We start from the raw sequence: 21429 nt of genomic DNA on the forward strand, positions 1-21429 counted from the left end.
TTTAAAAAATATATATCCCGTTTACAGTTGCACCAAGAATAGTAAGATATCTAGGAATAAACGTAACCAAAGAGGTGAAAGACCTGTACTCTAAAAACTATAAAACACTGGTGACAAAATTGAAGATAGCACAAAGAAATGGAAAGACATTCCATGCTCAGAGATTGGAAGAACAAATATTGTTAAAATATCTGTACTACCCAAAGCAATCTACACATTCAATGCAATCCGTATCAAAATACCAACAGCATTTTTTGACAGGACTGGGACAAACAATTCTAAAATTTGTATGGAACCACAAAAGACCCTGAATAGCCAAAGCAATCTTGAGAAAGAAAAGCAAAGCTGGGGCATCACAATTTCAGACTTCAAGTTATATTACAAAGCTGAAGTGTTCAGGTCTCACGTTTATGTCCTTAATCCATCTTGTGTTTATTTTTGTGTATAGTGTAAGAAAGTGGTCCAGTTTCTTTTGCATGTTGCTGTCCAGTTTTCCCAGCACGATTTGCTGAAGAGACTTTTTCCCATTGCATATTCTTTGCTGCTTTGTCAAATATTAGTTGACCATATAGGTGTGTGTTTATTTCTGGGTTTTCTGTTATGTTCTGTTGATCTATGTCTCTGTTGTGCCAGTGCCATATTGTTTTGGTGAAATATCAACTAAATAAATGGAGGAATATTGCACGTTTGTGGTTAGAAAGACTCAATATTGTCAAGATGTCAGTTCTTATAAATTTGGTCAATAGATTCAACACAATCCCAGTCAAAATCCTAGCAAGTTATTTTGTAGATATTAATAAGGTGATTGAAGTTTATAGGGAGAGGCAAAAGACTGCAAATAGCCAATCCAATATTGAAGGAGAAGAACAGAGGACTGCCACTACCTGATTTCAAGACTTACTACAAATTACAGTAGCCAAGACAGTGTAAAAAGAATAGACAAATAGGTCAGTGGAACAAAATTGAAAGCCCAGAAATATACCCACATTAATATAGTAAGCTGATTTTTGACAAAGGAGCAAAAGTAATTCAATGGAGCAAAGATAGTCTTTTCAACAAATGGTGCTGGAACAACCGGACATTCAGATGCAAAGAAAAGAATCTAGACAAACATCTTACACCCTCAGCAAAAATTAACTCAAAATAGATCATAGACCTAAAAGTAAAATGTGAGACTATAAAACTCCTAAAAGATAAAGTAGAAAAAACCTACATGACTTTGGGCAATGACTTTTTAGATACAACACTGAAGACACAATCCATGAAAGAAATAATTGCTAAGCTGAATTTCATCAAAATTAAAAACTGCTCTGCGAAAGACCACATCAAGAGAATGAGAAGACAGGCCACGGACTGGGAGAAGACGTATGCAAAAGACACATATGAGAAAAGACTGTTATCAAAAATATACAAAGAACTCTTAAAACTCAATAAGAAAATGAACAATCCAATTTAAAAATGGCAAAATATCTGGGGCACCTGGGTGGCTCAGTGGGTTAAGAAGCATCTGACTCTTGATTTCAGCTCGGGTCATGATCTCACAGTTTGTGAATTCTGACAGCATGGAGCCTGCTTGGGATTCTTTCTCCTTTCTCTGCCCCTCCCTTGCTTGCTCTCTATCTCCCTCTTTCAAAATAAATAAAAATAAACTTCAAATAAAATAGCAAAACACCTAAACAGACACCTCACCCAAGAAAGTATACAGATGGCAAGTAAGCATATGAAAAGATGTTCAACAACATATGTCATTAGGAAATTGCAAATTAAAACAAGGATGAGATATTACTACATTTGGATTTTAGAATAGCCAAAATCAAAAATACTGATTACACCAAATACTGGTGAAGATATATAGTAAAGGGAACTCTCATTAACTACTGCTGGGAATGCAAAATGGTACAGTTCAGTTTCTTACAAAACTAAACATATTCTTACCATAAGATCCAGCAGTTGTGGTCCTTAGTATTTACCCAGATGAATTGAAAATTTATGTCCACACAAAAACCTGCACACATATATTTATAGCAGCTTTATTTATAATTACCAAAACTGGGAAGCAACTAAGATGTTCATCAGTAAGTGAATGGATAAGTAAACTGTGGTACATCCAGACACTGGAATATTATTCGTTGCTAAAAAGAAATGAGCTATCAAGTCTTGAAAAGACATGGAGGAAACTTAAATGCATATTACTAAGGGAAAGAAGCCAATCTGAAAAGGTTACCTACTCTGTGATTCCAACAATATGACATTCTGGAGAAGTCAAAACTATGGAGACAGTAAAAAGTTAGATCAGTGGTTGCTGGAAGTTAGTGGGAAGGGAGAGAAATAGGAGGAACTAATATTAAGGGTTTTCCAGGCATGTCATTATACATTTGTCAAACCCCATAGAATATACAACACCAAGAGTGAACCCTAATGTGTAAACCATGGACTTTGGGTAATGATAATGGGTCAATGTTGATTCATCAGTTGTAACCAATGTGCCGTGGTGGTATTGGATGCCGATAGTGAGGGAGATTGTATGTGGGGAGAGGAGTACATGGGAATGCTCTGAAGTTTTTCAGTTTTGCTGTGAACCTAAAGCTGCTTTAAAAACTAAAGTTTTATTAATTTACATAAAAGTTACATGTACTGAGGTGCCTGGGTAGCTCAGTTGGTTGAGCATCTGACTTCAGCTCAGGCCATGATTTTGCAGTTCCTGAGTTCGAGCCACACAATGGGCTTGCTGCTGTCAGTGCAGAGTCCACTAAGCTCTGCACTGTCCCCCATTCTCTCTGCTCCTCCCCCCCGCTTGCACTCTCTCAAAAAAATAAACATTTAAAAAAAAGTTATACGTACCAATCCAAGAAATTCAAATACTCTAAGGTCATGTTAGTCCCCGGCTCATTATTTGCCAGTTTTTCTGGCTTTTGTCACGTTTTTAAAGTTGTTTGTTTTTAATCTCAGCCTTAGTAATTGAATTGAAGTGTAAATAACATTATAAGATATTTAAAGTATACATTGCGGTGATGTGATATACATATATATTGTGAAAGGCTTCCCTCCATTTGTTAATTAGCAACACTTTTATTTTCTTAATCAAAATTTCACACATTATAATTAAACTTTAATGTCATTCTGTCACATTTTCTAAAAATCCTCAGCATTTTAAATGAACAGATTAACGTAGAAAGATTTGCTATCCTACAATGCTGCATCTTTCTACACGATAGTGGTAGAATAGTGTTTTCATGAATTGAGACATTTAGGATCCTTACTTAAATGGGCTTTTTTAAAGTTTTCTTCACGTGGGTCTTGAAATTTCCTAAAAGTTTACTCCACAGACTTTTTAACTTTCTTTTTTTTTTTTAAATATGTGTATAGGTGTGCATGAATGACTCATTCGGTAAGCGTCTGACTCTTGGTTTCAGCTCAGATCATGATCCCACGGTTTGTAAATTTAGGCCCCATGTTAGACTCTGCCCTGACAGTGCAGAACCTGTTTGGGATTCACTCTCTCTGCCTCTCTCTCTGTCTCTCTCCTTCCCTCCCTCCTTCCCCCCACTCTTTCTCTCAAAATAGATAAGTAAACTTAAAAAAATATATGTGTATATAGATATACATTGCACGCACACACACACGGCGGCAGGGGAGGGAATGTATAAAGCAAACATATAGTAGAACAAATTAAGTTAAAGCCCATGCAGCCATATTGCCTGTATTATAAAAGTTGTAGATATGTTTCTTTGTTCAACGTATATTCTACCTCCATGCCTTGCCACCCTCCTCCTCTCAACTACTTCCTAATTTTCATGATGCTCACTTGCTTTTCGCTATAGTTTTACTATATGTGTGTATCTAAATAATATAGTTTGCTTCTGCCTATTTTTGGACTTTATATGAACAGAATCTAAATGAAAACACTATTTCTCTGTTCACATTATTTCTGATACCAAACGTGTGGGGAGTTTTTCCTTATAATAACTAATTCTCCAACTCTCGACATCACTGAGTGTCCCTACAGTTTCACTCAATTCTGATACTACCTGGAATTAGTGCAGAACCCACAGGTTAAGGGCTCAGTCCCACATGACTGCCCCCCATACAGATGCCAGTCACAAGTAGTTGGGCCCCTAGTTACCCACCATTCTGTCCAACTTGGCTATAAATTGGGGGTTCCCATGACCCCCTTCCTAAGTTTTGATAATAACAGCTCACAGAACTCAGGGAAACACTTTACTTACTATTACCAGTTTATTATAAAGGATGCAAGTGAACAGCCAGATGAAGAGGTACATAGGGCAAGGTCCAGAAGGGTCCCCGAGTGCAGGAGCTTCTGACCCCCTGGAGTTTGAGGTACACCTCCCTACTGGTATGTGGATGTATTCACCAACCTGGAAGCTCTCCAAAGTGTTGCTTAGGATTTTTACGGAGGCTCCATGACATGAGTCTTGTTGATTAAAATCGTTAGCCATTGGTGATTAACTCAATCTCCAGCTCCTCTCCCCTCCCCAGAGACTGAGGAAGTAGGGCTGAAAATTCTAACCCTCTAAACGCCTGGTTGGTTCCTCTGACAACTAGCCCCAATCCTGAAGCTGTGTAGGGGTTTTCAGTCATTAGCAAACTCAGGTATGGTTGAAAGGGACTTATGAATAACAAAAGACAGTCCTCTTACCCTATCACTCAGCAAATTACAGGGGTTTACTGGAGTTCTGCCGGTAACCAGGGATAAGGACCAAGACAGTAGTCCCCTCCTTTCTTCAGTTTCACTTTCTGAGGTTTCAGTGACCCAGGGTCAGGTGCAGTTTCTAAGACAATGACCCCCTTCTGACATATCATTAGAAGGTCCATAGTAGCCTAACACTTCATCACAACGCCTACATCCACCATTCACCTCACTCATCTCATCACATAGGCATTTTATCATCTCACATCGTCACACAAAGGATGAGTATAGTACAAGAAGTTATTTTGAGACAAACCACAATCACATAACTTTTATTACAGTATATTGTGATAATTGTTTCCTCTTATTATGAGTTACGGTCATTAATCTTTTACTTTGCCTAATTTAAAAATTAAATTTTATCATAGGAATGTATGCATAGGAGAAAACATGTAGGGTTCAGTATCATCTGCGGTTTTACACCTTCACTGAGGGTCTTGGAAAGTATCCCCTGTGGACAAGGGGGGACTACTGTATATCACAATATCACAGAATCATATTGTATGTTATTCTCTTTTGTTTTTCTTTTAGCTTCAATATTATGTTTATAAAATTAATCACTGTTGGGGTGCCTGGCTGGCTCAGTCAGTAGAGTGTGCAACTCTTGATCTCCGTGTTGTAAGTTCAAGCCCCAAGTTGGGTGTAGAGATTACTTAAAAAAAATAGGGGCGCCTGGGTGGCTCAGTCGGTTGGGCGGCCGACTTCGGCTCAGGTCACGATCTCGCGGTCCGTGAGTTCGAGCCCCGCGTCGGGCTCTGGGCTGATGGCTCAGAGCCTGGAGCCTGCTTCCGATTCTGTGTCTCCCTCTCTCTCTGCCCCTCCCCCGTTCATGCTCTGTCTCTCTCTGTCTCAAAAATGAATAAAATGTTAAAAAAAAAAATTAAAAATAAATAAATAAATAAAATCTTCCAAAACAGTTAATGTTATTGCATGTGCCTTTAATTAGTCATTTTCTTCTCTACATAGTATTCCCAAGTCAGTCACTGCCAAGTTCCTTCTAGTTTGTGGCTTGTCTTACAACTTTAAGGTACTTTTGATAAACAGTAAGTCCTAATTTTGATGTAGTCAAATATTCTTTTATGGTTTACCCTTTGTATCTTAAGAAATCCTTCCTTACACAAATATTATAAAGATGTTCTCTTGGTTTTTTTCCTAAAAAAATTTTAACTGGGTTTTTCATTTCTTTAATAAATCTGAAATTGATTTATGATTTTGGCATGAAGTTAATTTCATTTTTCTCTCTGAATGGATAGTGGTACCATTTAAAGTTCCATCCTTTTCCTCATAATCTTTTTTTTTTTAAACACTTTTTATTTTAATTTTTTTTAACGTTTATTTATTTTGAGACAGAGAGAGACAGAGCATGAACGGGGGAGGGTCAGAGAGAGAGGGAGACACAGAATCAGAAGCAGGCTCCAGGCTCTGAGCCATCAGCCCAGAGCCCGACGCGGGGCTCGAACTCACAGACCACGAGATCGTGACCTGAGTTGAAGTCGGACGCTTAACCGACTGAGCCACCCAGGCACCCCATTCTTCATAATCTTTAATACCACCTCTGACATAAATCAAATTTTTCTAAATGTATGGGTCTGTTTGTAAACTTGCTCTTCTGTCCGTTTATCTGTTTGACTATCTAGTGCCAATACCACACTGTCTTCTTCAGAATTGTCTTGGCTATTCTTGGTCTTTTGTTTTTCCTTTCAAATTTTATTTTATTTTATTATTTTTTAATTTTTTAATATTTATTCATTTTTGAAAGACAGAGACAGAGCACAAGCAGGGGTGGGGCAGAGAGAGAGAGAGACACAGAATCTGAAGCAGGCTCTAGGCTCTGAGCTGTCAGCACAGAGCCCTATGCGGGACTCAAACTCACGAACTGTGAGATCATGACCTGAGCCAAAGTCGGATGCTCAACCGACTGAGCCACCCAGGCGCCCCTTTCCTTTCAAATTTTAGAGGTAACTTCTAAGTTCCTCAGTAAAACCTGCTTAGACATTGAGATGGTACTGAATTTGTATGTCAGTTTGGGGAGAATGGCATATTTATTACATTGCGTCTTCTAATTCATGGACAATGGTATATACTTTCATTTATTTAGGCCTATGTTCGTGTTCTTCTGTGCTTCCATAATATTTTTTTGCACAGGTCTTGCACATCTCTAGTTGAATTTGTTCCCAGGTACTGCGTTTGTCAGGATAAGCTATGTTATACTGCGGCTTAAACAAGGTTTATTTCCATTCACACTACTACATGCCCATTGCAGGTGGGGTAGAGGAGGAGGGATGTCTGCATATCATAGTCCTGTGGAGACACAGGCTGACAGAGTTGCCATTATCTTGAACATGGCCATGAGACAGACACATCAGAAGGAAAAGAAACCTGGGGCGCCTGGGTGGCGCAGTCGGTTAAGCGTCCGACTTCAGCCAGGTCACGATCTCTCGGTCCGTGAGTTCGAGCCCCGCGTCAGGCTCTGGGCTGATGCCTTGGGGCCTGTTTCCGATTCTGTGTCTCCCTCTCTCTCTGCCCCTCCCCCGTTCATGCTCTGTCTCTCTCTGTCCCAAAAATAAATAAAAAACGTTGAAAAATAAAAAAATTTAAAAAAAGAAGGAAAAGAAACCTTTGGAGTGTCTGCATCCAGAAAGGCCCAGCCCAGGAGTAATACATGTTACTTCCTCTCATAATTTATTGGGCAGAATTAATCACATGACTCCACCTAGTCATGGGATTCAGGAACTACAGTCTACCATGTATCATGGAAATGTTTCGCAACCCACAAAAATAACTACCACATAATAAATAAACTTTTTTTTTTTAAGGGGGGGTCATCTGGGTGGCTCAGTCAGTTAAGTGTCAGACTCTTGATTTCAGCTTAGGTTCTGATTTCATGGTTGTGGAATCAAGCCCTGCATCGGGCTCTGTACTGAGTGTGGAGCCTGCTTGGGATTTTCTCTCTCCCTCTCTTCCCCTCTCCTGCTCACATGCAAGCTCTCTCCCAAAATAAGTAAACAAATGTTTAAAAAAATAACTACCACCTGTAGTGTGTGTGTGCATATGTGCACATGCATGTGTATACAGATATATACAAACACATTCATATACATGTATATGTTTTTTGTGTTGATATTGTATGGATTGCCTAGAATTTTGCCCTAGATGGCATAATTCATATAGAATATAATATGAATGATTTCCCCTGAAGTTGTGAGATGTGGGAGTTATACAACATGAGGCTACTGTTGTTGAAGTATTAAAAAATGTAATTTTTATATCCAACAACCATGATAAATGCTCTTATTCTGATATTTATCTATAGATTCTTTTGAGTTTTTCATGTAAATAATCATATTATTCATGAAGGACAGTTTTATTTTCTAATTTTTACAATTTTTATATCATTATTTTCCTGCATTGCATATACAACATTGGTACACTGCTGAATAGAATTAGCAACAGTAAGCATCTTTGATGTGCTTCTGATTTTACAGGGAATGTTTTCAGTGTTTCAGTGTAATGTTTACTATATGTGCTTTGGAAATAACTTTTAATAGATAAGTATGTTTTCTTCTATTTCTACTTTGAGGGGTTTTTTTTCCCCTCTTTTTAAGAATGGATGTTGAATGTGTTATCAAATGCTTTTTTGGCACAAAAACAGACACATAGACCAATGGAATAGAATAGAAACCCCAGAACTAGACCCACAAACGTATGGCCAACTCATCTTTGACAAAGCAGGAAAGAACATCCAATGGAAAAAAGACAGTCTCTTTAACAAATGGTGCTGGGAGAACTGGACAGCAACATGCAGAAGGTTGAAACTAGACCACTTTCTCACACCATTCACAAAAATAAACTCAAAATGGATCAAGGACCTGAATGTGAGACAGGAAACCATCAAAACCTTAGAGGAGAAAGCAGGAAAAGACCTCTCTGACCTCAGCCGTAGCAATCTCTTACTCGACACATCCCCAAAGGCAAGGGAATTAAAAGCAAAAGTGAATTACTGGGACCTTATGAAGATCAAAAGCTTCTGCACAGCAAAGGAAACAACCAACAAAACTAAAAGGCAACCAACGGAATGGGAAAAGATATTTGCAAATGACATATCGGACAAAGGGCTAGTATCCAAAATCTATAAAGAGCTCACCAAACTCCACACCCGAAAAGCAAATAACCCAGTGAAGAAATGGGCAGAAAACATGAATAGACACTTCTCTAAAGAAGACATCCGGATGGCCAACAGGCACATGAAAAGATGTTCAGCGTCGCTCCTTATCAGGGAAATACAAATCAAAACCACACTCAGGTATCACCTCACGCCAGTCAGAGTGGCCAAAATGAACAAATCAGGAGACTATAGATGCTGGAGAGGATGTGGAGAAACGGGAACCCTCTTGCACTGTTGGTGGGAATGCAAATTGGTGCAGCCGCTCTGGAAAGCAGTGTGGAGGTTCCTCAGAAAATTAAAAATAGACCTACCCTATGACCCAGCAATAGCACTGTTAGGAATTTACCCAAGGGACACAGGAGTACTGATGCATAGGGGCACTTGTACCCCAATGTTCATAGCAGCACTCTCAACAATAGCCAAATTATGGAAAGAGCCTAAATGTCCATCAACTGATGAATGGATAAAGAAATTGTGGTTTATATACACTATGGAATACTACGTGGCAATGAGAAAAAATGAAATATGGCCTTTTGTAGCAACGTGGATGGAACTGGAGAGTGTGATGCTAAGTGAAATAAGCCATACAGAGAAAGACAGATACCATATGGTTTCACTCTTATGTGGATCCTGAGAAACTTAACAGGAACCCATGGGGGAGGGGAAGGAAAAAAAAAAAAAAAAAGAGGTTAGAGTGGGAGAGAGCCAAAGCATAAGAGACTGTTGAGAACTGAGAGCAAACTGAGGGTTGATGGGGGGTGGGAGGGAGGAGAGGGTGGGTGATGGGTACTGAGGAGGGCACCTTTTGGGATGAGCACTGGGTGTTGTATGGAAACCAATTTGACAATAAATTTCATATATAAATAAAAAAAATGCTTTTTGGCCTCTTCACATGATCATATGATTTTCTCCTTTATGTGATGAGTTATATTAATTGATTTTTTTTTTAATGCTAAGCTAGCTGTGATTCCTAGGTAAACTCATCTCAGTTGTGCTGGATTTAGTTTAATAGTGTTTTGTTTAGAATTTTTATGTCTGTGTACACAAGTGATATTGACTTATAACATTTCCTTCTTTCAGATTTTGTGTCAAGTGTATGCTAAGTCATAATAGGAGTCAGAGGTAGCCCTTCATTTTTTGATACTCTCAAATAACTTGTATAAAAGTAGAATAATTTTTTCCTTGAATTTTTAGCAAAACTAAACAGATGATTTCTTTTTTTTTTTTAATTTATATATGAAATTTATTGTCAAATTGGTTTCCATACAACACCCAGTGCTCATCCCAAAAGGTGCCCTCCTCAATACCCATCACCCACCCTCTCCTCCCTCCCACCCCCTATCAACCCTTAGTTTGTTCTCAGTTCTCAACAGTCTCTTACGCTTTGGCTCTCTCCCACTCTAACCTCTTTTTTTTTTTTTTCCTTCCCCTCCCCCATGGGTTCCTGTTAAGTTTCTCAGGATCCACATAAGAGTGAAACCGTATGGTATCTGTCTTTCTCTGTATGGCTTATTTCACTTAGCATCACACTCTCCAGTTCCATCCACGTTGCTACAAAAGGCCATATTTCATTTTTTCTCATTGCCACGTAGTATTCCATTGTGTATATAAACCACAATTTCTTTATCCATTCATCAGTTGATGGACATTTAGGCTCTTTCCATAATTTGGCTATTGTTGAGAGTGCTGCTATGAACATTGGGGTACAAGTGCCCCTATGCATCAGTACTCCTGTGTCCCTTGGATAAATTCCTAGCAGTGCTATTGCTGGGTCATAGGGTAGGTCTATTTTTAATTTTCTGAGGAACCTCCACACTGCTTTCCAGAGCGGCTGCACCAATTTGCATTCCCACCAACAGTGCAAGAGGGTTCCCGTTTCTCCACATCCTCTCCAGCATCTATAGTCTCCTGATTTGTTCATTTTGGCCACTCTGACTGGCGTGAGGTGATACCTGAGTGTGGTTTTGATTTGTATTTCCCTGATAAGGAGCGACGCTGAACATCTTTTCATGTGCCTGTTGGCCATCCGGATGTCTTCTTTAGAGAAGTGTCTATTCATGTTTTCTGCCCATTTCTTCACTGGGTTATTTGCTTTTCGGGTGTGGAGTTTGGTGAGCTCTTTATAGATTTTGGATACTAGCCCTTTGTCCGATATGTCATTTGCAAATATCTTTTCCCATTCCGCTGGTTGCCTTTTAGTTTTGTTGGTTGTTTCCTTTGCTGTGCAGAAGCTTTTGATCTTCATAAGGTCCCAGTAATTCACTTTTGCTTTTAATTCCCTTGCCTTTGGGGATGTGTCGAGTAAGAGATTGCTACGGCTGAGGTCAGAGAGGTCTTTTCCTGCTTTCTCCTCTAAGGTTTTGATGGTTTCCTGTCTCACATTCAGGTCCTTGATCCATTTTGAGTTTATTTTTGTGAATGGTGTGAGAAAGTGGTCTAGTTTCAACCTTCTGCATGTTGCTGTCCAGTTCTCCCAGCACCATTTGTTAAAGAGACTGTCTTTTTTCCATTGGATGTTCTTTCCTGCTTTGTCAAAGATGAGTTGGCCATACGTTTGTGGGTCTAGTTCTGGGGTTTCTATTCTATTCCATTGGTCTATGTGTCTGTTTTTGTGCCATAAACAGATGATTTCTAAAATCACCTTGACCTGGTGTTTTTTGATGGAAAAAATTTCAACTACTGATTTATTTCTTTATTGGTTAAAGGACTATTTTGATTTTTTTCTTTCTTCTTGAGTCAACTTAAAAATGTCTTTTCATTAAGGAAAATCACAAACATGAAAAATTTAGCAAATTGTATAATGATCCCCCATGTACCCATCACCCAGTTTCTTGAGTCAGTTTTGCTAAGCTTTATTTTTCCAGGCATTTATCTGTTTCATCCAAGTTCCCAAGTTTTTTCGACATAAAATTATTCATAACATCTTCTCATCTTTTTTATCTTAAAAACATCTGTAATTTTGTCCTATTTTCATTCTTAATATTGGTTATTTGCGCCTTTGTTCTCAAATTTCTTCTCAGATGTTTGCCGATTTTAATAATCTTTTAGAAGAACAACCTGTAACATTGTTGCACTTCTCTGTTGTGCTCTCTGTTTCATTCATTTCTGCTCTTATTTCCTCTGTTCTGCTTTCTTTGGGGGTATTTTTTCCTTTTTCTGCTATCAAAAGGTTTGTGCTTAGCACGTTAATTTTCTTCCATTCCACTTTTCTAATTAAGTGTGTAAGTGTGCATTTTTTTCTACATAGTGATTCTGCATGCCACATTTTAATAACTGGTATTTTTGTTATTGTTCAGTTCTAAAATTTCTCTAATTTGTGATTCCTCCTTTGACCTATTTGCAGTTATATGGAGTTTTTCCTAGTTATTCTTTTGTGCTGCTTCCTAGCCTAATAGTATTTTGGCCTGAGTGATAATGTTTTTGACATTGACTAAGATGTACTTTGACTCCTGGTTTGTGGTCAATTTTTGTAAATATTTCGTGTAATTGTGAATATCTATTCTGAGTCCTTCAGATGAAGCTTACTAAATGTGTTCAAATCTTGGGGTACCTGGGTGGCTCAGTCGGTTAAGTGTCCAACTCTTGATTTCAGGTCAGGTCATGATCTCGCAGTTCATGAGTTCAAGCCCTGCATCACGCTCTGCACTGACAGTGTAAAGCCTGCTTGGGATTCTCTCTCCCTGCCCCACCCCACCCCCTCTGTTTTTCTCTCTGTCTCTCAAAATAGAAACTTTTAAAAAAGTGTTCAAATCTTTTGTATCAATAATAATTTTTTTGTTTGAGTAATCTATCAATCCAGAAAGACATGTAAAAGTTTCTTACAATGACTGGATATTCCTTTTTCTCCTTGTATCTGTTTTTGCTTTATGGAGACTGTTATTAGGCATATAGTTTTAAAATTATTATATCTTGATGAAATAAGTCTTTTATTGTACAGTAGCCTCTTTATCTCTAGTAACACTATTTTCCTTGAAATCTAGTTTGTCTGACATTAATATAGGTACACTGGCTTTCTTTTTGGTCAGTTTTTCTTGTTATAACCTCTCCCGTGTTTTTACATTTGTATATAATTTCTCGCTTTTATTAGGTTGGTTGATCAGAGTATCTAGCTAGCCATTCTGATCAGAAATGGAACTTTTTTTTTTAAATACTGGATTTACTAATACTTCATAGAGAATATTTGCATTCATATTCATCAATGAGATTGATGGATAATTAGGCTATTAATTTTCATCCACACTGAGACAGTTTTGAGAGTTGAAGGGAGTACAATATTTTAACATGTGTATGGCACAGAGATTGATTTTAGTACCATGGGCAGGTGTCATTAGGGTTTATGAAGTACCTAATCATTTTGGCAAGGAATGGAGGTAAAGACAGGAGGTTTTCCAATAATGAACCTAGTTAGGGCTCAGACTTACACTGTTGGTTTTATAACTGTTATTGCATTACTCTACATATCTGACTATAAGGTAATTATATATTGGATGAAGTTGTACAGAGAAAAAAGGAAACGGACCTGGGTTTGAATGTGTGTGTCTGTGACTTAATTGTATAATCCTTAGGTAATGACCTAACTCCTCTGAACTCCATTTTCCCCATCTGTGTAATGGAGATTATAAAGCCTACCTGACAGGGATATTGTGAAAGTTAAAGATACGTGCAAGCACTCAACATGTTCTCAGCACATAGTAGATTCTCTTATATTAGCTTACCTTCTTTAGTTTCTGTTGTAAGTAAGTTGCTTTTCCAAACAAAGGTTGCTTTTTCCCTTGTGACTTAAGGTTGCAATCTTCCCTACTACTCCCCTATTTACCTTGGATCAGAAAAAATTTCCCACTATGCCCTCAGTTATATGCATGTGGCATTTGGATAATTTAAGATGGTATAGAAATTGACAGATTGACAGTAGCAAAATTTTGACCAAAGGAAATACTAATGCTTATGGTATATAAAATGTATAAATTTTCAGTGAAGTGAAAAGGTAAAATATGATTATCCTTAAAAGCTCAGATGCAGATCTTCTTAGATAAAGCAAAGGCTCCCTACTTGACCACTTATATTCTCATAATATTTTAACAGGACTTCATTGACTTAACCAGAGAAACCAGACCAAGGGCAAAGGATCGCAATGGACTCTGTGTGATTGACCTGACAAGAACTGAAGAAGAAAATAGACCTATTGCCACTCTTGACTTGACCCTAGAACCTGTTGCTCCTTCCCAGAAGGAGCCAGCCAGTCTTCAGACATGTGCCAGCCTCTCCAGCAAAGAGGTGATGGAAGGGCGGGTAGACAGAAGCTCTCGGCCTGCAGCACGGAGAATCATTAACAGCGATCCTGTGGATTTGGACCTTTTGGAAGAAACCGCATTTGAAGGTCCACAACCTCCTACATCCGTCAGTGGGGACTCTATTTATGCAGCAGAGCCAAATTGCAGCTCAACTGCATTCAAAGGTGACCTTGGCTTCTTGGCAAGCCTACAGCTATCTTCAGATGTTCACTCCCATTCCCCAACAAGCAATAATGGTAGCAGCAGCAATCAGAGGGCACCCTTGCCAACCCCACAGCGAGATGTGCCTTGCCCACCACAAGCCTTGCCATGCCCACTGCGAGCCTTGCCATGCCCACTGCGAGCCTCACCCTGTCCACCACGAGCCTCCTCGTGCCCACCACGAGCCTTGTCATGCCCACCACAAACCATGCAGTGCCAACTACAAGCTTTGCCTCACCCGCCTCAAGAAGTTCCATGCCCTCCTCAAGAGATGCCATGCCCTCAGCAGAAGGTGCCAAGCCCACCTAAAGACTCATCGTGGCAACCTCAGTACTCACCCAGCCCACCTCAAGACTCACTGTGCCCACCTCAAGACTCTCTGGGCCTACCTCAAGATGTACCAGGCCCACCTCAAAACATATCATATCCACAAGATGTGGCACACTTACGGGATATGCCACAGTCACTGGGAGATGTGCCACAGTCATCAAGAGACACACCACAGTCGCCAGAAGACGTGCCACGGTCACCAAGACATGTGCCACAGTCACCAGTAAGCATGTCACAGTCACCATCAGACATGCCACAGTCACCAGCAGATGCGCCACAGTCACCAGAAAGCGTGCCACGTTCACCTGGCGAAGTCCCACACTTCCCAGGAGATATGTTCCGTTCAGCTGGAGACATGCCTTGCTTGCCAGGAGACATGCTACACTCACTTGGAGATTTGCCTCACTTACGACAAGACTGGCCTGACCCTCCCCAATATGATATACAGAACCATGACATCCCTATGGATGTCTCAGCTCCATCTTCTCCAAGGTCCTCTCCCAGTCCACAGTCTCCACAGTTTGAAACTTCCTTAGAGAAAGTTCCTTGGCTCTCTGCTACAGAAACACCAGCTAGAAAAGAGAGATCACTGTCAGAGCCTGCTAACCCCGAGTCTGCCCAGGTACAAGCACGAACACCACAAGGTGGGTTATACAGCAGACCATGCCTGCATAGACTGAAGTACTTCTTACGACCTCCAGTGCATCACCTCTTCTTCCAGACACTAATACCAGATAAAGACACAAGAGAGGTGAGCTAATATGTCTTCCCCTAGGGATTAGGTGTCCTTTGTATAGGCCTAGCATAAATATGCATGAAAGAACAGGCTCAGTATAAATTTGATATTTTTATCTTTCCTCCACTTGTGGAACCATCTAGTGTAGTCAGACCTGGGTTCAAATTTCACCCCCACAGTGAAAAACTGGCACTGTAGAAGTCACTTTACCTTTCTGAGCCTTAGCTTCTTTCCTATATGTAAAATGGAGATAAAAACATACCTCACAGGATCATTAAATGACATAACATATGTAAAAGTGTCTGTTAGAGTGTCTGGCTCATTATAGGTCTTCATCAACTGCTTCTCTTCAATTCCTATGCCTTTCCCTTCCTGATGCCCTTATTACAGCTCCCAAATCACAGAAATAGTGAGACCCTTGACACTTCAGTGCTTCCAAAATTATTACTTTCTGACTTTTGAGGAGGAAATTCAGTTTTAAGATTTTAATGGGAGGGGCGCCTGGCTGGCTCAGTCAGTTAAGCAACCAAGTCTTGATTTCAGCTCAGGTTATGATCTCACAGTTCATGAATTCGAGCCTGACCCCCCTCCCACCCCATCGGGTTCTGCACTGACCGTGCGGAACCTGCTTGGGAGTCTCTGTCTCCTTCTCTCTCTGCCCCTCTCCTCTTCATGAGTGCATGCACACTTCCTCTCTCTCTCTCTCTCTCTCTCTCTCTCTCTCTCTCTCAAAAATAAATAAACATTAAAAAAAAAGATTTTAATGGAAATGCTACTTCCCATTGGTCTTTATTAAGCTGTGAGAACTAAACCAGATGCTTTTCTTAGCAGATGTAAGAAAAAGTTTGTGGCTAGGTTTTACAATATGAAGCTATTTTTTCATCATCCGTAACCATATTCTCAATGTTAAGAAGACTGGCTTGAGGGGCACCTGTGTGGCTCAGTTGGTTAAGCCTCTGACTCTTGATTTCAGCTCAGGTCATGATCTCATGGTTCATGAGGTCAAACCCCAAGTCAGGCTCTTCACCAACAATGCGGAGCCTGCTTGGAATTCTCTCTCTCTCTCTCTCTCTCTCTCTCTCTTTGCCCCTCCCTGGCTCAGGCTCACTCTCCCTCACAATAAATAAATATATAAACCTTAAAAAAAAAAAAAAAGACTGGCTTGAGGTAGTCCATGAATTCAGAAGGTGCATTCTTGGAGCAATCAGGAATCCCATGTAGCCTGTATCAGGCATTCACATCGATTTGGCCTTGAAGATTGAATTTTTTTCTCTCATTTTAATTGTTGTTGTATCTTCTAATACGTTTTATGTCTTCTCTTTCTGAATGACTCTCCCTAACTACCCTAGCTCATTCTCTTTATTCCTGTGGGTTTGCCTCAGGATGGTGATATATCAGTCCATTATCAAGAGCATTTGGAGGACTTGAGAGAGTTTGTGTTTCCTTAGTCAAGGCCGTAGTGCTTTGTAAGTGCTGCACAAAGTAGCGAGGCCGCCAGTAGATGCAAATGGGACACCACGTCCCCTTTCTGTGTAAACACAGCTTGGATTATAAGATGGCAGTTAGGCCAAACAAAGGGGATTTTTCTTCCTCATCTTTATTTCTTACCGTAAAGAACTTCGGCCATCTAGAATCCATCTGTAAATCTTTTTGGTCTCTCCTATTATTTCTTTTGGGCTTTTAATAAGTACTTCTTCAACCAGGTCGTTTTCCCCCCAGAACTTCTTAGCCAGTCCCCACGCTGCCTGCCGCCTACCAGCCTTTGGCCTTAACTCCTCTGAGTCTTTCTTTGTTTACTCTAAAATAAGTCATAATGCTCATATCATAAAGTTGTTTGACCTAAAAGTAAATACATAAAGCACAAAGCCACCTTTCAAGGCCTAAAGAAATACTTTATAAGTCTTAGTTCCCCTTAAGTATATGGGCATCAAAAGAATTTGTAAACTTTATCTGCTGTAGATGTACCCATTTGTAGGCAAGAAATGCATAATATAGGTTCAAATATAGGTAAAGTGCCTCACATGTAAAATAGTCACAAAAGCAATATTGTTTGTTCTTCTCTTCTCTGGCTCTTAATTTTCATTACATGACATGTACAGTATTGGTCTCTGATCAGTGAGATAAAGGGTTACCCTTAGGTGATTTGAGGCATAAGGAAAGCTAACTAGACTTCTCCGGAAGATTTTCTGGAAGGACAATTCTAGTCATCACTGTTTTACTGTCATATATAAGCTGTCAGACCTTTGGTTGATGTTTTACATTTAATACTTGGGGTGCCTGAGTGGCTTAGTCAGTTGAGCATCCAGCTCTTGATTTTGGCCCAGGTCATGATCCCAGGGTCATGAGATCAGACCCCACATCGGATCCGCACTGGACATGGAGCCTGCTTAAGATTTTCTCGGGGTGCCTGGGTGGCTCTGTCGGTTAAGGGTCCGACTTCAGCTCAGGTCATGATCTCGCGGTCCGTGAGTTCGAGCCCCGCGTCGGGCTCTGTGCTGACAGCTCAGAGCCTGGAGCTTGTTTCAGATTCCGTGTCTCCCTCTCTCTCTGACTCTATCCCGTTCATGCTCTGTCTCTCTCTGTCTCAAAAATAAATAAATGTTAAAAAAAAAAATTGAAAAAAAGATTTTCTCTCTCTCTCTGCCCCTCTTCCCCACTCGTGCGCATGCTCTCTCTCGCTCTCTCTCTCTGTAAAATTAAAAAAATAATAATAAAGTAAAATAATAAGTTTAATACTTATTCTCAGATTTTAAAAATAATACTTGCTGCTCAGTTGCCTTTTTATACATAGGCATTTAAAATCTTTTAATGGGGATTTTTAACAAAAATATATTTATTATTATTGGTTTTGTTGTTGAGAGGTAGTATGAATTTAGAGGGTAGATATGGGATTACACCACCCATGTGTGAAACCAGCTTCTGACATTTGTTGCATAACAAGTCCTTACTCTCTAAACCTCAGCTTCCTTATCTATATAATAGGAATAATAATAGTAGTAGTAGGGTTGTGAGAATTAAGATGAGGATAAGTCAAATGTTCAAAAATTATCATCATTGGTAATATATTCTGATGTCAGAAAACTTTTTCATGTTTTTCCTTTTGATTCTGAAAGTAATATGTATCTATTATGGCAACATACAGAAGAACGTATAGAGGCAAAACATCTAATTCCAGCACCCCAGATAATAGAAAACCACTTTTCACATATTCTCTCCCAGTCTTTATATACATACTTTTGGGAGGTGGGAGGGAAGCAACTTAACATTTACTGTTAACAGTAAATCAATAAAACGGGATCTTATTTTAACAATAAAACATATTTAAAGCATCTTTCGGGCCACCTGGGTGGCTCAATCGGTTAAGCGTCCGACTTCAGCTCAGGTCATGATCTCACAGTTCGTGAGTTTGAGCCCCATATCAGGCTCTGTGCTGACAGCTCAGAACCTGGAGCCTGCTTGGGATTCTGTGTCTCCCTCTCTTTATCTAAGTATCTGATAATAGTATCACAGCTACCCTATCTTCCCACCTTCACTCCAGAATCTACTTAGGCTAGCTCTTGACTCTTTTGTACTTCTTTTCTGTGCTTTTAGCACAGATGAAATCATATTATATGTAGAACTTTGAATTCTTATTTTTTAACTTAAGTATTTTTCCATGTCGTTGAAAGTTTTTTAGATAAGGCTTTTCAGTCTTTTTATTTTTTATTAATTTTTCAAATGCATGGAAAATTTTGCTGTCTTGAATCTGTTTCAGATCCTGTGTATATATGTCTATAGAAACCTGTTCTTATTGGTTTATTTTTATCTCTACAGAGTAAAAGTCAAAAATTAGAACCCATTCCTCATCGAAGACTAAGAATGGTAACAAACACCATTGAAGAAAATTTTCCCCTGGGGACTGTGCAGTTTTTGATGGACTTTGTGTCACCCCAGCATTACCCACCCAGAGAAATTGTGGCTCACATCATCCAGAAAATCCTGCTCAGTGGCTCTGAGACCGTGGATGTACTGAAGGAGGCCTATATGCTTCTCATGAAAATTCAACAGTATGAACCTTTGATGTTGGTGAATCTCCTAGAGAATCTGGACTCAGGGCACATCTTTCTCTTGCCTGAGCTTGATTGAGCTAACCAACTAGAGAGGGTGACTTAGTGTATCAGTGTTATTTGGATTACAACTAATGGGAAACCCAATCCAAACTAGCTGTAACAGCTGATAAAAGAGAATTTAATTATTCATTTTACTAGAAGCCTAGGAATAAGACTTAATTCAGTTCAGAATGGTTACCAGGATCCATTTTCCTGCTTTGCTTCTCTCTTGAGGCTCCACATAGTAGTCTTCTCAGCCTCCAGCTTTTATGAGAGAAAGCCCACTTCCTTTATAATCACACAAAAGTTCTGAAATTTAGTCTTGTAGGCTTTAATTGCAATAACATAGGACATGAGCCCATTTTTGAACCAACCACTGAACTGAGGGATAGAATATCATGATTGGCTCAATATACTTCATGGGCTGGTATCCTGGTAGGGTAAAGCTAATGGGCTAATAGTAATAAAGAGTTTATTTCTTCAAGGCAAAATTGGGGTGCTAATGTCTTCCAAAAGAGAAGTGAATACTGGGTAGCAAAAAAACTGAAGTTCTACTACCGTCAGATGACATGGTATCATGTCAAAGGATAGACAAAAGCAGTGAGGATAAGAGGAGGTTTTTTTGTTTCTGTCGTCTTCCAGATCCCATCCCTTCTTCCACTATACCTTCTAGAATTCTAATTGATGTCCCTTGAATTTCAGGCTACATCCAGCTAATGCCAAGACAGTGGAGTGGGACTGGAAGCTGCTCACTTATGTCATGGAGGAAGAGGTAACATAACAATTATGAGGGTGTATGTTTTGCATAGGAAGTTTTAACTAGAAACGAAAGTGATGACAAATCTGGTAGTAAAGTCTTTGCCATTATTCCATCCTTATATTCCCACCCTCACCAAAAAACTCCTTTTGAAATGGTATGTGCTGTCTTCCAATTCGAAATGGAGTACCTTCACTTATCCCTCTCCTTCTTGAGAGCCCATTGAAAATAATAGTGGATGAATAGTGAAAGATATAAATCCATGGCAATGAAAATAAGGGGAAGGGCAGTAGATTTGAATGAAAACTAGAAGAACTAAAGGAAATGTAAGTGTTGACTGGTGAAGCTAGGCAGAGAAAGCCATAGGCTGTAATACATCTAGAGGTGGCTGCAGTCAAGGAGAAAGGAAATCTCCCTTTAGAGTAAAGAGGTTTTCAACTCAGAAACACAATACATACAAGAGGGTTAGAGTCAGATGTGGGCTGTAAATCTGTTGAAAGTTTGCAGATAGAACTGACAGTCTTTCCATTCTTGAGTACAGAAAGTTCAGTCATCAGGTTACCTACCCTTCAGGCAAAAAGTCAGAGGACTTATTTTCTAAAGACATTGAATGAAACATCCATCATAAACAAAGGCACCTAGTATAGAGTTGGTGCTGCAGAAAAGAAGTCTTCTGCATTCTGACTTTTAGGGATCCCTAAATGGCCAGCATTCTGTCTGCTCACCCAGAGCACTTGGATGGAACAAATTATTTTCAGCTTAGAATTCCATACTCAACAAAACTATTATTCAAGCATGAGTGTAAACATAAAGACATTTCCAGACATGTGGGAATTTGAAAAAATAGCCTCACACCCATTTCTTCAGTTACCTAAAGGTATGCATCTAAAGAAGAAGGGATTAAGAAAGAGGGTGGAACAGGATCTAGGGAACACTAGATCTAATCCAAGAGACTAATACAGAGAATTCCTAAAATTATGGTGAATAGTAGACCTACAAAGCAGTCAGTCCAGATTGGAGCAGAATAATTGAGGGCTTTAAGAATGATCTGGGAAACATCACCTAGATGATAAACAAGCTCCAGGCTATTGTTCTCCATGGAGACGCCAAATTAAGAAAAACATATGGACCAGAATACTTTTGTGAAAACTCT

The 21429-nt window shown here is 39.5% G+C and overlaps 1 protein-coding gene across 3 annotated transcripts in view; it reads left to right on the forward strand.

Annotated features, from left to right (window-relative positions):
• SIMC1 (SUMO interacting motifs containing 1) overlaps positions 1–21429 on the forward strand; it is an 84639-nt gene that overhangs the window by 25281 nt on the left and 37929 nt on the right. For 2 of the 3 annotated variants that reach the window (XM_086720560.1, XM_086674220.1), the window contains exons 2-4: positions 13956–15446; positions 19245–19492; positions 20222–20291. In XM_086720560.1, coding sequence (XP_086576686.1) covers positions 13956–15446; positions 19245–19492; positions 20222–20291 — 1809 coding nt within the window. The remainder of the gene's footprint in view (positions 1–13955; positions 15447–19244; positions 19493–20221; positions 20292–21429) is intronic. The other variant, XM_086674158.1, reaches the window with a different exon arrangement.

Source organism: Puma concolor, chromosome A1 (assembly GCF_028749965.1).
Source record: "Puma concolor isolate L17-30 chromosome A1, mPumCon1.1.hap2, whole genome shotgun sequence".
Taxonomy (NCBI): domain Eukaryota; kingdom Metazoa; phylum Chordata; class Mammalia; order Carnivora; family Felidae; genus Puma; species Puma concolor.